The sequence below is a fragment of the Lonchura striata genome, chromosome 6 (genome assembly GCF_046129695.1).
Source record: "Lonchura striata isolate bLonStr1 chromosome 6, bLonStr1.mat, whole genome shotgun sequence".
NCBI lineage: Eukaryota > Metazoa > Chordata > Aves > Passeriformes > Estrildidae > Lonchura > Lonchura striata.
The window spans coordinates 33685294-33704859 of NC_134608.1; the positions used below are offsets into that span (position 1 = coordinate 33685294).

At 43.4% G+C, this 19566-nt stretch overlaps 1 protein-coding gene across 7 annotated transcripts; it reads left to right on the forward strand.

Annotated features, from left to right (window-relative positions):
• The first annotated feature begins 3357 nt into the window (after positions 1–3357).
• On the forward strand, positions 3358–17137 carry EXD2 (exonuclease 3'-5' domain containing 2). Of its 7 annotated transcripts, none has more exons than XM_021547087.3 (9): positions 3358–3425; positions 4711–5116; positions 6027–6283; positions 7336–7462; positions 8211–8536; positions 10903–11009; positions 11233–11368; positions 12086–12442; positions 13192–17137. In XM_021547087.3, the coding sequence occupies exons 2-9, from the start codon at positions 4778–4780 to the stop codon at positions 13406–13408; spliced, it is 1866 nt and encodes a 621-aa protein (XP_021402762.2). In that variant the 5' UTR covers positions 3358–3425; positions 4711–4777; the 3' UTR covers positions 13409–17137. The 7 variants fall into 7 exon arrangements, with proteins under 7 accessions (XP_021402762.2, XP_077640228.1, XP_021402763.2 ...); XM_077784102.1 differs by lacking the exon at positions 3358–3425 and adding an exon at positions 3524–3592; XM_021547088.2 differs by lacking the exon at positions 3358–3425 and adding an exon at positions 3644–3666.
• Positions 17138–19566: the final 2429 nt, after the last annotated feature.

The window sequence follows — 19566 nt, forward strand, 5'->3', positions numbered from 1 at the left end:
AGAATTGCCTTTTCAACAGAAGCTAAATCTTCAATCCACCTGGTTGCAGTGTAAGACTCCATCTTTAGGATGGGGCTTCACAGTTGATTGAAACTGCTCTCATTCTGACTTCTTGAGGAAAGAAACTCTACTGCTTTCCTGGTACCAACCCTGTTAAAACAAACCCTGTTCAAAATGGCTTGTTTGCATATGTAGTCAGGGTGTTATTAGGAATGACAGAAGGAAGATAAATTACATTAAGAGTTGAAATGTGAGTTTGGCTTTTTTCTGTAGCTTGGGATGAGGTCTCAAAGACAGTGTTATTAATGAGCTAGTAGGGACTACATGCAGCTCTCTGCTCATTGTCTGCTACCAGCAATTTAAGTGTTCACTTGGGCCTTTCTCCTTTGATATTCCATGATCATTGATTTTCCTTTGAACACTGACTCATTTACCCTAGTCTTCTCCCTCCTAAAGGATGAGCTAATGTCATTATAGAAATAATTATTTTTTCTGTGATCAGCAGAACAAGTGAAGCCTGGTTTCCTATGGATTTCTCCTGATGTGCTGTGTGGATTCTCATATGTATACTAAGCAGTGTCTGCACATGCTTACCATTTTATCAGTGACAGCTTTATTAGGACCTGTTTCATCCATTTGGCTTGGTATTTCACTTGTTACCTTTGTACAAATTTAGATGGAATTTAGCAATGGTTTAAACATGCTTTTTTGGCAAGGAAAGTGGGGGAAGTAATGGGACCCAGGGGCAGAAACAGTAATATAGAGTAATTTCATAAGCCTTCTTTCCTTAGGAAATCAGGCTAAAAATTAGTCTTTTGACAGAGACCTCACATCAGGCTACAGACACAGAAATGTATATGTTGCTGTTTACCATATAAAGGCTTCCAGTTACCTGCTATAACAGATTGCTTATAACTAAGGCTAAGCCAGCAGTTGGTGTTTACTCACTTGGTTATCTTCTCATCTTCAGCAGCAATGTCCCTATCAGGTTTTGGGAACCTGTGGTTTGTTTGGTTTTTGTTTGTTTGTTTGCTGGGTTTTGGTTGTGTTTTGGGTGGGTTTTTTGGGGGGTTTTGTTTGTTTGTTTTGGTTCTGTTTTTTGCCAGAATGCATTCATGCATCAGTTGCTTTCAATTATTTTAAATTTAATCTTTATACTTGAATAAATGGCTATGTAGGTATAAGACAAGCTGTTAAAGAGACTTGTAGCTTACAGGACTCTGTAATATCAGTGATGCCATGAAAAATAAAGGCATTAAATGCAACCAGGGATAGAATCCTCTTACTTGAAGAAAAGCTGGGAGACTTTCACTGTGTAATAAATATTAGGGTATTTTATTGCAACTTTCTCTATTGTAACTTTACACTTCTATTATTTTAAAAACGAAAATAAATTATTGCAGATTTGTTCAGTATTTGTGCTTATCTTGAGCTCTGACAGAGTTTTCTTAAGGATGCCTTGCCTACCCCACAGTGGGGCAGCTGGATCCTGGAGCCCTGCTGCATCATCTTCTTGGTTCTCTTTCCAAACACTTGGGCCTTGAAATGTCTGTTGTGTCCCCAGGTGTTACCTTTTGTCCTTGAACTAGTTTACAGATGAATCAGTTCCATGATTTTCTGACCCTGACACTACAGATACGTGCGTGCTGGAGCAAGGAAGCAGGGAGTGAACAGTCAGTCACAGGTACAACAGGAAATGTGGGACTGTCCATCCAAGTGACAATCCAGGTTTACGCTAGATTCCAATGACCATACAAAACAAAGCGCTATACCTTGAGGGATATATGTGAAGGGAAGAGAGAGGGAGAGAAAAACAGGCAGAACATGTCCATCTGACTGTGAGAACTCAGGTACTGCCAGATCCCTCCAGCTTTCTCTCCTGAGCATGCTTTCTCTCTTCTGAGCACAAGTCATGTGAGAAACTTCAGAAGAGTGCTGGCTCCTGCTCAGTGACCTGCAATTCAGCTGGTCAGTTGTGTCTGGTGCATCGGAGCACAGGGGATGGATGGAGAAGCTGGTGCCAGGCTGTGACTGAAAGGGAGATGCAGACCTTCCCTCTAGAGAAGAATGAACGAGAGACAAGGTGCAAGTTACTGCAGTGAGATTGCAATGCTTTGTAACTCAATGAATTAATATAAAAATTAATAAAAATCTTGCCACTGTAGAGCAAGACTGAGAGAAGCTGTAACTATAAGGTATAAAATATTTGTACATTCAAAATACAGATGCAAGTCAATGGAAAACAAAACTCTGATCCTACCCCAGCACCAGTGAGACCTGATATGGCCACACCATGCTGGCACAGATCAGGTCATTAGAACAAGTAGCTGCTTAACCTTTAATAGCCTTGTCATCTTATTTCTGATAAGGAGAGGGGCTTATTTGCTCAAAAAAGTGTTCTGGAAATCACCTGTTTTACTTGTGAGCTATCAAGATGTCTGTACCTCATTCTTGAGTTAAGAAAAAAAGAAGGGGAAGAGTAGAGATGAGTTACAGACTAAAAAAAATATGCCTCTATAGAAGATTTTTGCCAATGCCAGCCTCTTTGTTGCACTCTTTGGACAATGTGTCTGCTAAATACCAAATCTCTCCTAGGGAGATCCTCCTACCCTGATGACTACAAGTGGCAAAGTTATAACAAAACAAAATTTAAGCTGTCAAATTGTTAAATTAATTTAACACAGTATTTTCTATGGGTTCAGTCTCTACTTCAAATACATGCAGCTAGGTGGAAAGCTAACAGCACAAAATCTCAGATACTGGGAAATGCAAAGGAATTTGAAGAAACTGGATGCTCAGATCCTCTCATTTGCAATGGAGTTTGGGCTGGAAACTTGTTTGCTTTTTAGCAGTGATGCCCTCAAACCTTGATGATAGTAACTCTGATACAGCAGCTGCCTGTACACTCACTCTCCAGATTTTGTGGTGTCACTCTTCTAACGTTCGCATTTCTCCGCACGCACGGGGGCAACAATCACTTGTCATGATTAAGCGACATGTTCCTCTGTTAATTTCTTAACACTCCATTTTATTTGTTCCCTTTTTTTTCTTCCAGCTTGCCACTTTGGAGGTGGCTGCGATTTGCTATTTATTTTCCCGGCTGCCTTTGTTCTTTACTTCCCATTCCATCTGGTCCCTCCTGCCCCAGGGGTTCCCGGTGCTCTGCGTGTGGGTGACTTCACTGCGGCTCCCTCCTCAAGCCCTCCCTAGGCACAGACAACAAACCACACTTTTTACTCCAAAAATCTCCTTTAAAAAGAGCTGGATATTCAGTATTCGTACCAGCATTTTGCCCCATTGAAGGCATGTCGGCGCTTGCCCAGCGGCACAGCCGCCGCGCCGCTAGCTGCCGTACAACATGGCGGCGCCCACGGCCCACTCGCACGGCCGGCACAGAGGAAGCGTCCGCCACGCTAAGGCTCCCGGTGTGTGTGGCGACTGCCCCGCGGGGCGTTCCTGCAGCCGGACGCAGCCGTTCCGCGGGACGCAGGCAGCGGGCGGATCCGTGGGCGCCCGGCGGGGCCGCGGGCGGGCGGCGGGGCCGGCGCGGGGAGCGGCTGCTGCGCGCATCCCGGAGAGGCCGCGGCTGCAGGTGCGCCGGTGCGCGCTCCGCTGCGCCCGCGGCCGCCCGCACGCTCGCTCCCGGCGTCTGGGCCTCTTCCCGGGGTAGATAACTGCGACCGAACCTAAAGCGGGCAGCGCGTTCCCCCTGGTGCCGAGAGGAGCCGCGGACGCCCCCGCCCGCCCCCGTCCCGTCGGGCCTGGCAGCGGCTCGGAGCAGCGCTCGGCCGGGTCCCGGGCCCGCCCCGGGCCTTGGCGCGCCGCTGCCGCCGGGGCTGAGCGGGGCCGGGGTGTCTTAGCGGGGCTTCTCCCGCCCCGGCGGGGGATCACAGCATCACAGGCGCCCCCGGCTCAGAGGGGTGGTGGCTGTCGGACCGAGGTCGCTGCGGGCGGGCTCGTTGCGCCCGGTGTTCGCGCTCAGGGTACGGGGTGGCAGTGAACGACCTGTTGCTTCGGGGGTGCTCGGGCAGGAGCGGGGAGCGGCTCTGCAGCGGTGCTGGAGTAGCGTCGACACCCGAACTTCTCCTTGTGGGGAGCTGTGCGCAAGGACAGCCCTTCAGAAACAACGTGGTGGGTTGGGATGGAGGAGCAGGATTGATTCCAGTTTATTGAAGGGGTATTAACTTCTGTATGATAGAGGGACAGCTAAATAAGATGCTGCTGTTTTAGGGCTTTTCAACGCCTGAAGACCATTTGACCCTAGTATGGATGTGAATGTAATGGATAAATAAATGCCTGTTGTTTACTAATGCATGAACAGACATGCTTATTCTGCAGCAATTTCATTTTGGCCTTGTTTAGGTTGATCTAGTTACGGACTGAACTAAAAGGTGTTGATAATAACTGTGACTAGTTTATTTTGGAATAGCAGAGTTTGTGGAAGCACCAGTTTAATTTAATGGATTCTCTTTAAAGTTTTTAGTGGTGCGATCAACAGCAGCATTCAGTCTCCTCTTCCTGCCCAGTCCATCACTGCAGCAGTCTGTCTGCAGGCCCCCAGTCTATCAAAGTGGGACCCAGACCTTTTTTCTGTCAAGATTACAAGTTATGACTAGAACCTTGTTATGATAGCATTGCATGTGTTTAATATCGCTAAACACATTTTATTAAGTTGTCCTAAATTTCTTCCTTTCTTATTTTTCTCTGCAGGCCATGATGAAATCCCACAATGCTGTTTTGAGAGGATGAGGTGAAGGGGGAGAAAGCCCAGTAAAAAATGGCCAAGCAAACAGCCGTGACGATTACTTTGGCCACCCTGCTGGGTGTTGCATTGGGGGGGCTGGTTTTGTGGAAAGCGACCCAGCGTCGGAAAGGAAAAACACGCTGTAGTAGTCAGCAAGAGGAAGCAGCAATAAAGTCAGGAGATGAGAAACTCATTAAGGCAGAGGATAAGAAGGTGCTTTCCTTCTTCAGATCTCCCACCTTTTTCTGGATAGAGAGGACCCTTGGTGCAGACATAGTGATAGTTTCAGAGCAGGAGGAGTGGGATCACGTTGAACCATTGCTGAAGAAGGAGCTGGAGAAGTGGCCGGTTCTTGGAATTGATTGTGAATGGGTGAGTGATCAAGAAGCGCCTCTGCTTCCTTTAGATTGCAAATTGCATGGGGAAATCATTGAAGGTGGGGCAATTTCTTTGCTTAAACGGGTACCACGGGACTGACTATTGAATCTGTCGTGGTGGCAGTGAAGCAGCTGCTAATTTTGATTCTTCTTACATTTAAATTATCCTAAGTTTTTAATTAACCAGATGTATTTGTTTACTGAGTTCCTGCGATAAATCGACTTTACTAGATATAATAACAATTGTATGGCTAAATATAGCACTATGTGTTTTGTGTAATATCTCTTTAAAGGTGTTTTACTAGAAGTAGCTTGGTCTTACACTATTTAAATCCAGCTACATCTTTAAGAAACAATATCTTAAGACTGTTAAGTCCAGAAAGGAGGATAATGCTGATACGTAGATAAAACTCACCGGGACAACCAGAAAACAAAATTCCTCTTCTGATTGTACATTTACATGTGTGATATCTCAAACAGGCTTAAAGTAATTTATAAAGCCTGGCTTTGCCATTGTTTTGACTGGAAATTTATTCACCCCACAGTCATTAGTATAAGCCACAGCTAAACAATGTATTTGCCATACACATTTATGTAGTGGGTGGCTTTGTGCCGATGTGGAGTCAAAAATATTTCTGATATCTTCCACCAGCTCAGCTATTAAGGGGACGGGTGAAAGGAGGATAGATTCTCATGTAGGAGTGTGGCAAAGAGTAGCTTGGGCACAGTAATGCTGTGAAAAAGACCACATAACTTGCCATGAAGTTTTAGAGACGTGTAACAATACTTGACCGTGTAAACTGATAAGTATTTCCTGCTTTCAATGGCCTTTTTTGCAGTTTGCTTCAGCTCCAGTATTACTAATAATACAGTAACCTGGACTCTCATTTTTTACTTCATTACAGATCTCTGTGGAGGGAAAAGCAAATCCTGTATCCCTGTTGCAGATGGCTTCTTCCAGTGGCCTCTGCATTCTTGTTCGGTTGCCCAGGCTTGTTGCCAGTGGCCAGACTCTTCCTAAGACCCTGCTGGACATCATGGCAGATAGTGCTGTGTTGAAAGTTGGGGTAGGATGCTGGGAAGATGCTTGCAAATTGCTTCATGATTATGGTCTTGCAGTCAAAGGGAGCATGGACCTCCGGTATTTAGCCATGAGACAGCGGTAAGTGCCTGAAGACACAAGTAGGTCCGTTTGAGGCATCATTTGAGTTGGAAATATTTCTTAGGTGATTTGCAGAAGCTGAATGATATCAGGCTGGTATATCTGGAATTCTTAGGGTGGCTTTGGAGAATGGGCATTGACAGCTGCAGCCCAAGAGCATGTCCTACTTCTATTCTGTGATCTTAATGGAAATGAAATCTTAATGAGGATTTAATTTGCTAATTGTGTCCATTAGTCTTCTCTCACAGACTGATACCTTTGTGGACTTTTCTGTGTACCGTGCTTCAGCTTTTAAGAAGGCCAGGCATAGTGATGTAATGCAGTAAGAATGAACACTGTGTCAGCAGATGTTAGAATGCACTGCCAAGAAGTGTGAGTTAAATGTGCCCAGGGCATGTAAGTGGAACTGTTGAATTTCAAGATTTCTTGAAAAATTACTAAATAAACCAGTTCAAATTTTCTCTTTTAATAACAGTTCTTCTATGGAAAGGTTACACTTGTGATGCCATTTTCTTATCTTTCACTCTTCCTAAAACAAGATGTTTTACTTGTAAATATTCTTCACGTACAATTATATGTGTGCCTAGGTGTGGTGTTAGTGATCTGGGCCATGCTTTGCTGACCTGTTGGTGCCTTCTGAGCACTGAGGATGGACTTCCTGTCTCTAGTGGCCAGGATTCTTCCAAGTCATTTCTGGTTCTTGGGCTTCTCATGAATCCCTCAGACAAGTGGTCCATCACTGTATGATGGACTTCTTTAGTTCAGAAGGGACTAATTCAGAGCCAAGCACTTCAGCCTTAAATGTTACTAACTCCTAGCCTTGCCTGCTTTGCATATTGCAGACAGAAGATAAGTACTAAATCTAGAAAGGACATTTTAGTAGAGAGGAGGGAGAGGGCCTGTAAAGCTGGCAGGCAGCTGCGTGCTGTTTGAGTCATGCATCATGTGCATTGTGTTCTCTCAGGTCCAGGCTGTATGAGGCCATCTGAATTCGCATGAGTGTATAGTTTCATTTTTAATATATTTGTTTCACTGTCTTTGTTGAATTGAAGGAAGGATCTACTTCACAACTGCCTTAGCCTTAAGTCTTTAGCTGAAAAAGTCCTGAACTTCCCGCTTGACAAATCTCCTCATGTGCGTTGCAGCAACTGGGAAGCAGAAGAACTGACACAAGATCAGGTGTGTTCTCCACTTCAACTTACTGTTTTGGGAGGAGAAGTAACCTTCTTAGTTGCAAAAGAGGCTTTACAACAGGGAGATCTGAGCCTTTTCAAATTATACCTCCAAACTTTATGTGTGACAGGGCCTAAAGTTAATTTCAAACTCACTGCCTACATTTCTCTCCTTTTCCATGAAGATATTGTTCTGCTATTCTGCCTGGATTTTTTTAGTGTTGTTTTCCTTTAGTCCTGAAAGATCTATGAGGCAGGATCCCTCGAAGAAATATTTCTAAAACCTCACCTTTTTATTATTTTCTTCAGTCTGTAGCAGTCGGTGCAATATTAGAGAGACACTGGAAATCTTGGTCACCATCTTTAGAGCACTGAGTTTTCCCCGACTGCCCAGTTTCTGTAGTCAAGCTACACATGCCTGCAGAAGCAGTGACCGGCAGAGGGAGTAAAAGGACAAAAAACCATGCTGAATACTCTTAGTGTACTAAAAGGGAACTTTTTATGAAGGAGGGATTGGTGGGGTAGGAGGATGTCTGACCTTAATATATTTTCAGCCCCTTGCAATTCCTGGGGGCACTACCCCAAGGTAGTGGGATGTGGTGCTGTTATGAAAGTGCATTCAACTGGCAAAACTTCATGTGAACTTCAAAAGGAAATGAATCCAGCTTCTGGTTTTCTGTACCTTGTGCTAAAGACTGATAATGTTGGGAGTATTTGCTGTTTGTCAATATCTTCATTGCTGTGCTTTTCTGCAGGTTCTCTATGCTGCTAGGGATGCCCAGGTCTCAGTGGCTGTGTTCTTCCATTTGCTGGGATTTACCAGCCTCCCTGCTACACCTGAAGGTGAAAACTCTGTCACTGCCTGGGAGAAAGCATGGGGTAAATGCCAGGGCTTGGTGGATATTCCATTTAGAGGAAGAAAGAGTGGCAGCACAGGAGAGGAGAAGAGTGGAGAGGGATGTTCCCCTCAGAAGACAAAGAATCGGAAATCTTGGGTGAATGGCCAGCCCTCTGGCAATCAGCAAATGAGAGATCCACGGAGGCAGAAGAGAAAGCCCCTGGGTGTGGGATATTCTGCACGGTGAGTATATGAGTACATTTTACTCTTTGCATTGCATGTGGAAAACCCTGAGTGTTGCTTCATGCTCTAGTCATTAAACAAAGTAGATCATATGAGCTTAGGAAAGGGAGCACAGGACCTAACAGTCATGGGGGTCAGATCCTGTGCCTGTTTTCCTCATTTTCTTCTAGGTGGTATTGAAAGTGGGGGCAGCACTTAGATCTCTACTTAGATCATGAGCAAGTTGAGGTGTTGTCTTTAAGTTTTACCCTTCCTTCCTTCCTTCCCCTGTGGAAGCATTAGCCAGAGAGGAGAGTCCTAGCAGGAGGCAGTTGGCTTTCCAGGTGTTACTCTTTGATGTCTTGGGTGTCCTGAGCAGGGCTAGGAGTTGGACTTGATGATCCTGGGGCATCCCTTCCAACTCTGCATGTTCTATGATTCTGTAATTCTGCTGCCCAAACAGCTGTGCCCTGTCTTCTCCAAGGAAAAGGTGGGAACTGCACAGAGCTTGTCCTTTCATCAGGATCTGCCTCATGGACTGTTGTTTTTCCTTTGCTGTCCCATGTCACCATGGCTACAGAGATGGCAGGGGCAAAAGCTGAGGTTAGCAGGGGTAAGACATGTTACGTGAGGTGCCAGAGGGCACAGGCAGGAACAGCCTGTGGTAGCAGCAAAGCAGTGCCCTTCCGGGTTGGCCAGGGGGCAAGACAAGAGAATGGTCCTGCTTTGGCCTTGCAGAGGCAACTGTTGCTGGATTCAGGACTACCATTCTTGCAGGTGGTTTTTTGGAGTGAATCCTAAATTCTTATGAGCTTTTGCTAGCAAGAGTTCAGTTGTTTTTAAATTAAAAACAAGTTGGAAAAGGTGCTTTAAGCTCAGTGCAGTGGAAGATGTGGAGTATCTGTATGTTTGCTTTTGTTAGGATACAATCTAATAAAATTTATCACTGGACATAACTAAAATTATATGTAACTATCATTGGGAAAGAAATACACTTTTGTATTTGTTTTCTTCTTTTTAGGTTTATTGGATTGGCAATGAAGATATTTTAGTGTAGTCAATAGTATTGATTTCATTAGTAGTGATTAATAGTATTATATTCTACAGAGCGAGTCCCTCATATTTTTTTAAAAAGTTTTTTTGGAGGCTGTGTAATACAAATCAGGAGGACTGCATCTCACGGGAGGATTAAAATTTAAACAAAATTACATTCCAAGATAAATTAAGATCTCCCCACATATGTTTATTTATTTTTTGTTTTTAACTGTGCTTGACTTCATGAGAGAGCTGTAGACTCACTGCTTTTTACAATATTTATTGCAATGTGTCTCTGGTCTGTGATAACGCTGGATGTGGTTTCAAAAGTCCTTTTTCACTCTTTCTGTGTAAGACTGTTTAGTTTTAATGTTTATTCATTTAGAGTTGGGAAGTACTGGAATGATCATTGGCTGAGTTGAACTGTTGATGCTCAGTGCAAGCAGATAGCCTATGAATCAACCTTTTTTTAGCTGGTAGAGTTCTGCTGAGAACAAATTTGTAGAATCTCACTGTAGAGAGAAAAGGAAACTTTTCTGCAGTGTATTTTGGCATGTCTGGCCAGTTCCTGCCAGGTCCTCTCTGAGCCCAGTCTGCTCCACGCTTCAATTTTGTTTGAAGAAGGTTGGCAGAGTAAATAAATGTTTTCTGCTAAACCGAGCCCTTTCACACACTGCCACAAACCACCAGAGACTGCTCACACAGGACTTCTTGTCACTGCCAAAGGCTGGCAAACTGTGTTTGGCACAGATGTAGCAAACACACTACCTGTGTTTGAGGGCATCAGCTCAGATTTATTGTTCTCCTGAACTCATGTGTTTAAGTTCTCAGTGCTGCAGGAGTGTTTTTGGACCATTTCTGTTGGGTGAATAAAGTAATTGCTATTCACACAAAATTTCAGGAAAGTTTTCATAAAAAAAGTTAAAATCCAGGCTTAGGGAGCTGATCCTTGAAATTGCCTTGCCTGTAAGTTGATGTTTTTTTTGAGTTTACTCTTAGCTCATCATCCTTTGTGACTTCAATTCTCTTTTGTTTTCTAATTAAATTTTTTTGAATGCTGTCTTCATTGATGGCATCTCTTGAAAACTGGAATTCAAGCATTAGAATTCTGTTGGCAGCAGGAGAGCAGAGATACCTTAAGAGTCAGTTGATGAACTCTGGATAAATTTTCAGATGTACTACTTCCATAAGCAGCAGACTGTGGAGTCTCAGCAGCCTCAAGTTTGTGCTTAGGGGTCTCCTGTGATTCAGAGGAAGCTGCCTGACCTACAGTGTGACACACAGGGCTATAGAAAGCTCTGGGTTTTTTTGCATGCTATTATAGCTGCTGTAATACTGCTCTTGTTTCATAGAAAATCTCCGCTGTATGACAACTGCTTCCTGCATGCACCAGATGGACAGCCCCTGTGCACTTGTGATCGCAAGAAGGCTCAGTGGTATTTGGACAAGGGGATTGGAGGTAGGCATACCAGTTTTCCTACTGGTATTTGAAATCCAGCTCTCTCCCCTCTCTCTCCCCTCTCTCTTCTTCCTAACGCAGCATGGATTTTTTTTTTTGTATCCTTTCTTATTGGAAGTACTGTTTGGGATTCACTAGGATGAGTCTTACATTGTAGCATTGTTATTTTAACTCTCCAATACAATTTACCTTGAATATTTTGTCTTTGCCTTTATCCTTTTAGAGCTTGTTAGCACAGACCCTTTTGTTGTGAAGCTGCGGTTTGAGCCTTCAGGACGTCCTGAATCTCAAGTTGATTATTATCTGACAGTCAAAGAAAACCTCTGTGTTGTTTGTGGCAAGCGAGAATCCTATATCCGGTGAGTTGTTTGGTGGGTAGGAGAAAAATGCATCTTCTAAAACAGGGCTGAGGTCTGCATCAAGTTTGGCATCCAGAAGCTTGGCTAGTGATCTGAAACATTGTGCTTGTTCATGTCCTGGATGGGACACTGTTTGAGTGCTCTGCAGTTGTTTGGCTGTGTGAGACCAGCCTTTCCTCTTAGAGAGGCAGGAGATACTGATCCTAGGAGAGATCAAAGCATATGAAACATGTATGTGCTGCAGTTTGAGTGACGGGGGCAGCAGTGTGGTGATACACACTGGATGGGTGGCATACCCTTCCAAAAAGAGCTGTACTATTCCTTCCACTACTTAATCCATTATTTTTGAAAGGTTTAGGTGAGCCTGAAGCTCATGAGGTCAAAAAGAAGATTTTTCTCTTTTTCTTTTTGTCTGCTGCTGATTATTTGAGAAGTATACTTCTCATAGTGCATTACTTGATTATTTTTTTTTTAATTAAAGTATGAATCTTTAATTGAAAGTGATGAATTTTTGGAAAGGAAAAAAGAGAAATGCAGAAAATCTGGAGAGAGAACTACAAATGAAAAGAATAAAAACAATCACTTTCTGTACTACATGTCCTGGTAATCTTACCTGGGCTTTTAGTTTTAGCTGACCCTTTCTGGGGCAGGAAAAGGAAGAACTGGGGAGCAGCAGCTCCAGACAAATACAATGAGTGTCTGTTTTGTCTTCTCTAGGAAGAATGTTGTTCCTCATGAATACCGAAGACATTTCCCCATCCAGATGAAGGACCACAACTCACATGACGTGCTCCTACTCTGCACATCCTGCCATGCCATCTCCAATTACTATGACAACCACCTCAAGCAGCAGCTGGCCCAGGAGTTTGGGGCTCCGATCGGCTCCGAGGAAGGTGTACGTCTCCTGGAGGACCCTCTGCGCAGGCAAGTGCGCTCGGGGGCGCGCGCCCTGCTGAATGCAGACAGCCTGCCTGACCCCCGAAGGGCAGAGCTGCTGCAAAGCATCAAGGACTTCTATAACACAGACACAGTCACTCCAGAGATGCTCCAGGCAGCAGCTGCTCTGGAAACCAGGTATAGCAAGCCTGTGTAGGCTGGATGTAAGGTTCTTAGTTGTTTATAGTGCATTTCTTACTGTTTTCGTTTTTGTTTTTACTCATCTCCCCTCAACCCACCACTGTTCTCTGAACTGCAGCTCTTATTTCTTTCTCTCTTTCTCTTCCTCACCAGTCATCTGTTTTTGCTCTTCGTCTTCTCCTCCAACATTTTTATACTTCTTTTGAAGGACAGATCAGGAAAAGAGTCTGAAGGACAGTTATATTGGAAGTCTTCTCTTCTTCACTTACTCAAAGTTTCCCCAAATACCTTTTCTTAACAAGTGTCTAGTCTCTGCATGAAATGAGTATCTTCTCATTGTTATGCTCACTGTTGTTTGCAGGTGTTGTAACTCAGAACCATCCAGGCAGAGAATTCAATGATAGGCTCAGCACTCTGAAGGCTCACATAATTCTTGCCTTGTGGAATTTGCAGTCTCCTGAGGAGCTTGTAATAGACCTTAAGACCTTAAGAGCTTTTTTTAGTGTTGCTGTAAAGGAGAACACTTTCTCCATTCAGAGAAACCAGCTTTACAGTGTAACTGTGTTCCAGAAAGCAGTCTGGCATTGAAGCAAAGCTTCAAACTCTCCCTCTTGGTTAGCTTACCCTTTGTCTGTAATTAAACTCTGCAGCTGAAAGTTTCTTAGGTGTCTTGCTGTTCACTGGAGGCAGATCTGGAGTCTGACAGTGGGCTTGTGTGAAAATAAATTGTGCTTGTGTCCTGGCAGGATCTGCAACGAGAGCTACGTGCCACATGGACTGAAGGTGGTGCAGTGTTGTGCTAAAGGAGGCCTGCGCTCTCTTATGCAGCTGGAAAGACGCTGGCGGCAGCATTTCTTGGACAGCATGAAGCCCAAACACCTCCCAGAGCAATGGTCAGTGGACCATAACCATGTGAAGTTGATCCAAAAGTATGGTGAGGATCTTCAGATCAAGCTGTCATGAAACTAACTTCCCGGACTCTGGAGAGTGTCTAATGGACATACGTAGCTGAAGATGGAAAGACTGTTTTCATTTCTATGTCTCCACTAACACATGGGACCTGGGTTTGCAAAAAGGCAGGAATTGATCTGCCACATTTGCCAGTTAAAGTTAAATTTTGCAGTTTATAGAGTTAAATCCATTGACTTGAACTTTCAGGTGGTTTGGAAGTTTAATCTTAGTCTGTCACTTACTAGTTCAGGGCAAGAGTGATATGATAAAGGAGCTTGTCTTCTCAGAGTGACTATGAAGAATCATTTTCTGGCTCCCAGGATGTCTGGTGCCTCCACACCATCTCTCATAATAAAGTGAGTTCAGAGAAAGGCAACAAAAGCACAATAGATGAATGTTTCTAGATTTTTCTGACATACATTTGTGCCCTTGGCTTTACCTTGAGGCCAGTAGGACCAGGGAGGTCATTCTTTCCCTATACTCGGCACTGGTGAGGCTGCACCTTGAGTGCTGGGTCCAGTTCTGGCCCCTCAGTTTGGGAAGGATGTTGAGACACTTGAGTGCGTCCAGAGGAGGCAATAAGGCCGGTGAGGGGCTTGGAACAGCTGAGGGAGCTGGAGGTGTTTAGCCTGGAGAAAAGGAGACTCAGAGGTGACCTTATCACTCTGCCACTTTCTGGAAGGTACTTGTAGTCACGTGGGGGTTGTTCTCTTTATCCAGGCAGCACTGACAGAACCAGAGGTCACAGTCCTAAGCTGCGCCAAGGGAAATAGAGGTTGGATATTAGGAAAAAGTTTTTTACAGAAAGGGTGATAAAGTATTGGAATGGTTTGCCTGGGCTGGTTGTGGAGTCACCATCCTGGATACATTTAAAAAAAGACTGGATGTGGCACTCAGTGCTATGGTTTAATTGAGGTGCTAGAGCATGGGTTGGACTTGATCTTGAAGGTCTCTTCCAACCTAGTGATTCAGTGAGCGTCTGCTTGATAAAAATCTTTCTTTGTTTTCAGTCCAGTTGTATTCATAAGAGTTCTTTCTAGAGAAGACCCCCTGCCAGAGGGAGATTCCTTGTATGGAAGAAGCAAAGAAACCTTATTTTTTTGCAGATTCTGAGCTATCCCAGCATTGCAGATAGGCCTCAGCAAGTTTCCTGGTGGCAGGTGCCTGATGAGAAGTGACACTCTGGCAGTATGGAAATAGCCACATCCAGTCTTTTGTTAAACAGCTTCCAGTAACAGAGTTTATAAAAAATGTTTTTCCTAATTCTGCTTGTTTGTCGTGAGTAGTGTGCTCACGCGTGCAGGGCTGTTACAGAGATGGGGTGGCATAACTCCTGTGACTGGAGTGTTGGAATGGAAGGATGCAGGCCTTTTAGGAAGAACAGGCACTGGAGGCAAGGAGGAGGTGTCACCTATGTCATTGATTGGTTGGAGTGCATGGAGCTCCATCTGGAGTGCACGGAGCTCAATCAAGGGATGGGTGAGAAGTCCATTAAGATCTTATGGGTCAGGATTAAAGAGAAGGCAAGGGCAGGTGACAGAAGGTATTGCTACAGAAGAAAGACTGAGTAGATGAAGCCATCTATAGATAAGAGCAACCTTGTGTTCATAATGCCTAGTCATCATGGGGAACTTCAGCCACCTCATATCTGTTGGAGAGGCAACACAGCAGGGCATAAGCAATTCAGGAGGTACCTGGAATGGGTTACTTTTCCAGAAAGCCAGCTGCATCATGGACTGCATCAAAAGAGGCATGACCAGCAGGTAAAGGGAGGTGATTCTCCCCCTCTATTCTGCTCTTGTGAGGCCACCTGGAATAGTGTGTCCAGCTCTGTGCCCCCCAGCATAATAGAGCAAGTCCAGAGGAAGACTAAAAAGATTATTAGACAGCTGGAGCAACTCTCCTATGACTTCTTACAAGGATTAATGGCTTTAAACTGGAAGAGGCTAGGTTTAAATTAGGTATTGGGAAGAAATTATTTACTGTGATGGTGGTGATGCACTGGAACAGCTTGCCAGAGAAGCTGTGAATGCCTCATCCCTGGAAGTGTTCAAAGCCAGGTTGGATGGAGCCATGAGCAACCTGGTCTAGTGGAAGGTGTCCCAGTCTGTGGCAGGCATGTTGGAACTGGATGTTGTTTAGAGTTTCTTCCAGCCCAAACCATTCAGTGATTCTTTGTATAGCACTTGGTGAGTATCTTTCAAAAATAAGGACAGGTGTCTTAAAAGGGGTGAGAGGAAACAATTTAAATTAAAGACCAGAAGCTTTTAAGAGATTTGACCACATGTGTGTTCTGTACCTGGATTTGACATGTGTGGTGGTGAGCAGGTTATATTCTCTTCATGCCTGTTTCTCTGTCTCTAAAATGGGACTAATAATACTTAACTATCTCACAAGGGTATTGTGAGGCTTAATTAATTCATGTTTTTGTAAAATGCTTTGAAAATATAAGCTAGTGTCTGCTAATTATTGTTGTTTTTTAGGATGTGCTGCTGTCTAACTTCCTTAAATATTCACGTTTTTGTGTTTGGTGCTAGACCTTAGTTAAAGATAACTTTTTAAAAATACACACTCCTTTCTGTACAATCCCTTTTGATGATTTTGATTGCATGAGATGAGTGTGCTTCTACTAAATGATGAATCTATGCTCAACTTTTATACGCCTCTGTAAAGAAGTTTCAGTAAAACCCTTATCTTCACACAGCTGTGTATAGCACAGTTGACCCACATTTTTTTGTAACATTTGGGCAGAATTCTGGACCTGCTGTGATTGTGGCTGAAACTGGCCCTTATTAGATAATTCAAGAAATTTCACAGGCCAGGGGTAAAAACCCTGTTTATAGCAGAGACTGTTTGAGATAAGTAGGAGCCATGGAGAGAAATGGTACATTAATGCCATCCCAGAGGAGCTGCAGTAGCAGCATGAGGATTCAAAGATTCATGATAAATACTACTTATCACAGAGCTGCAAATGAGATAATTTTCATTATGAGGGCAATTTTTTCCCCTGTACCACTGGCAAGTCTTAACGAAAAAAGCATCTAGCCAAATGTGGTATGTCTCTGTGCTTATTCACAAACTTGATTATAATCCCAGCATGACCTTCCTGCCTACAGCAGCAGTTTGGATATAACTTTTTCTCTCCAAAGCATTTTGAGCATGTGTTCAGATAGTGCTATATCCTGTCTCCATCTGATTGGGGTGTTGAGAACACTCTGCATGACTCAGAGACTTCTTTTCTGTCATCAGGAGTACAAGGTGTCCATTTCACCTCTTTGTTCTGCTTTGGTTTTTCTCCCTTTGTTCTAATACAGGAACTCCTGACCAAACTCTTTAATGGAACCAATTGACTGACGACAGGTCAGGTCTTTTCTGTTTGTGAGACAAGAAAGTAATGTGGAGACAAGAGCTGGACTGCAGATCGTCTAGTTTTGAGGAGCCAGTGGTATCATTGAACAGGGATTTTTCCAAATCACTTGTTCAGAAGTAGAAACGAACAAGGAGAACTTACTTCACAAATATTTTTTAAACTAAGATTCTTTGTTTTTTGTAAGATATCCTTAACTTGCATAATTTTAATTTAATCTGAAAGAAGAGGGGAAACAATATATTTATTATGCAGAAATAGATTGGCTTTATTTTATTATGATTTTAAATTTTCTATTAGTCTATAGATAAAACTTCTTTGTATGTCTCCATTGCTAATTGTTACATTCTATAAAAATTTACTCTTTTACCAGACTTACCACTTTTGATGTTCTCTTGTTCCTTTCTTGTATGCTTGCTTTTTCTCTTCTTTTCCTTGGACTTTACCCAGTCCTTATGGGTCCATTGTTCCTGACAGTAACACCTGGACCCCACCCTGGAGTTTCCCTTTCCAGTGCCTTCCCTGATTTGTGTGTCAGAGATAGCTGTGGAAGAGCCCATGATGGCACCAATACTGTACTTCCAAGCAATGAGATAGTGAGTTTGCTCAGGTATGTTTGAATAGTGGATTTAGGTGCTGTCCTTGGCCTGGTCATTTTGGTCAGTCATGGCTGCAGATCTGCATTTGTTCAGATGAAACCTTAGATTTTTCTCAGCCTGAGCATCCATCTAGGTTGCCCCAAGTATATTATATTAACTGGGACAGCCCTGCACTTAACCACACACAGCCATTTTATCTGTGCAGGGGGAGAATTGTCAATGCTCTCTGTATGGGCTGGTTTTCACAACATGGGGTTTTTCTTTCTGTTGTTTGTAACATCACATTTTTAAGTTTGTCCAAAGGATGCTGCCAGAGATGCAGGAGAGAAATTTTCCCTTTTACCTGATGCATGGTGCCACCTGCCTCAAACTGGTCCTTGCATGTTAGCGGGGAGCACACCACATCTGCTGAGATCCCCAAGCCTGTCTTGGCTTATGAATTCCCTGAAGAACTTGCTTCCATCCTTTTTGTTTCATATGTTTTGCCCATATGAAACAGATGTTCTTCTGTAAGAATACAGCTGGGTACAAACTTCCAGAGACATGCCTCAGGAGTGGGAGAAGCAATGCCCTTGAAGCCCTTCCTCTGTGGGCTACAAACTGATTTCTGTCTTTCTAAACACTACAGTTTGTGTTTTTTCTTAATTTTTTTCAGTAACAGACATTATTGCAAGATGCAGGATTTACCAGCTGGGCAGCATTTCTGTTGGAAGTACAGTAGATGCTGCACTTTTGAGCAGACCATACATGACATATTAATTATGCTGCTGACAGTTTTGGCATTTGGATTGCCTTGGTTTTCCTCCTTTGACAGTCTCTAAAGGTCCCAGCTGTCACATCTGTGACTGACAGGACAAAAGACAACATATCCCTGTGGGCTTGCATTTTTCTCTGGTATTCAGTAATGGCAGGCATGGGAAGTTCTCTTCCTGTTGCATTTCTATTGCTTTGGCTCCTTAGGGAGTATCTGAACTCTGCACTGTGTGTTAACATGGTTTTGGTGGGAGTTTTTCCATGAAGGCAATGTGGTTGCCTTGAGAAGCACCTCACTGCCTTGGCCCCATGTCTGAATGTCTTGGAGGAACTTGGTCTTTTCACATGCAAAGGGAGCCTCTGTAAAAAGAAATCACTTGCCTGTCTGCAGCGTTCTGTATGGATTTAGAGGGACCTCTACTCTGAACCAGAAAGTCAATTCTCATCACTGTTTCTTGATCTTCTTTTGGTCCTCCACAGTTGGCCAGACCTATAAAATCTTCTTAATTCTCAAAAGCTGCCATCCCTTTTGATGTTCTTTGGGAGTTGAGGTCGTTACAAAGACTTTTCTCTGTTTTCTACTTGGTACCATACTGTTGATATAAGGAGTTTTCCTTACCCTGAGGGGTACATTGTTCTGGAGAAAGGCAGAGGCAGTTTGAGCTAAATGCAAAGAAGATATAGCCCTGGGACTTATTAAAGGAGCCACAGTGAGCCCTTGTATTAGCCCTGCATCAAGGGGGTTTTGTTTAGTGCTTTTACATGTAAGGAGGGTAACACAAGTGAGCCAACATGGTTAAGCTTAGAGAAAAAAAAAAAAAAAAAGCCCCAAAAGCCAAATAAACATGCATGGAACATAATTTCTCTTAATCAAAACATATTCCTCTATCAGTGTGAATTCTACCATGAAGAGCATGCAGCTCTGGCAAGGATTTTCTGTGCTGCATCCTTTCTTGCCACTTAACTGTAATGGAACTTGTTTCTGTCTTGAATTAGCCAGTGTGATGCTACCTGGGGTCTCAGTGGTGTTGGTCGCCAGGAAACAAAGCAAAACCATCTTTCTCTTATTACTTTTCTTTGCAAGCTATTGGATAAGTTCAGCTTTGAGATGGGGGACTAAAGAAAACAGAAAAAAAAAGAGGATGGAGGCTTTTACTGTGACATAGAGATGTCATCTTCAGATAACAAGTCATTTTTTTGTACAGGAAAAATTTCCGCTTCATCTATAGATGGTAGGAAATATGGCTTCCATATTTTCTTAAGAAAGCAAAAGATTGCAAAAAAGAAGGAAAAAATGAGAAGGTGTTTATATATCTCGGCATGAATTTGACAAGCCTGTGAAAAGGGTACTAGGCAGCTGTCAGAAATGCAGGCTTAAGAGAAAAACTGCATGTCCAACCTCCCTTCACAAAAAACCCTGCTGCTCCAAGAAGCTGCTTCACATTGTATCA

Bases quoted from the DNA above. Each gene is read 5' to 3' on its own strand.
- EXD2 (XM_021547087.3), top strand. From the start codon at position 4,778: ATGGCCAAGCAAACAGCCGTGACGATTACTTTGGCCACCCTGCTGGGT. The intron at 6,284-7,335 runs GTAAGTGCCTGA...GTTGAATTGAAG, and splicing joins TATTTAGCCATGAGACAGCG to GAAGGATCTACTTCACAACT. The intron at 12,443-13,191 runs GTATAGCAAGCC...GTGTCCTGGCAG, and splicing joins GCAGCTGCTCTGGAAACCAG to GATCTGCAACGAGAGCTACG.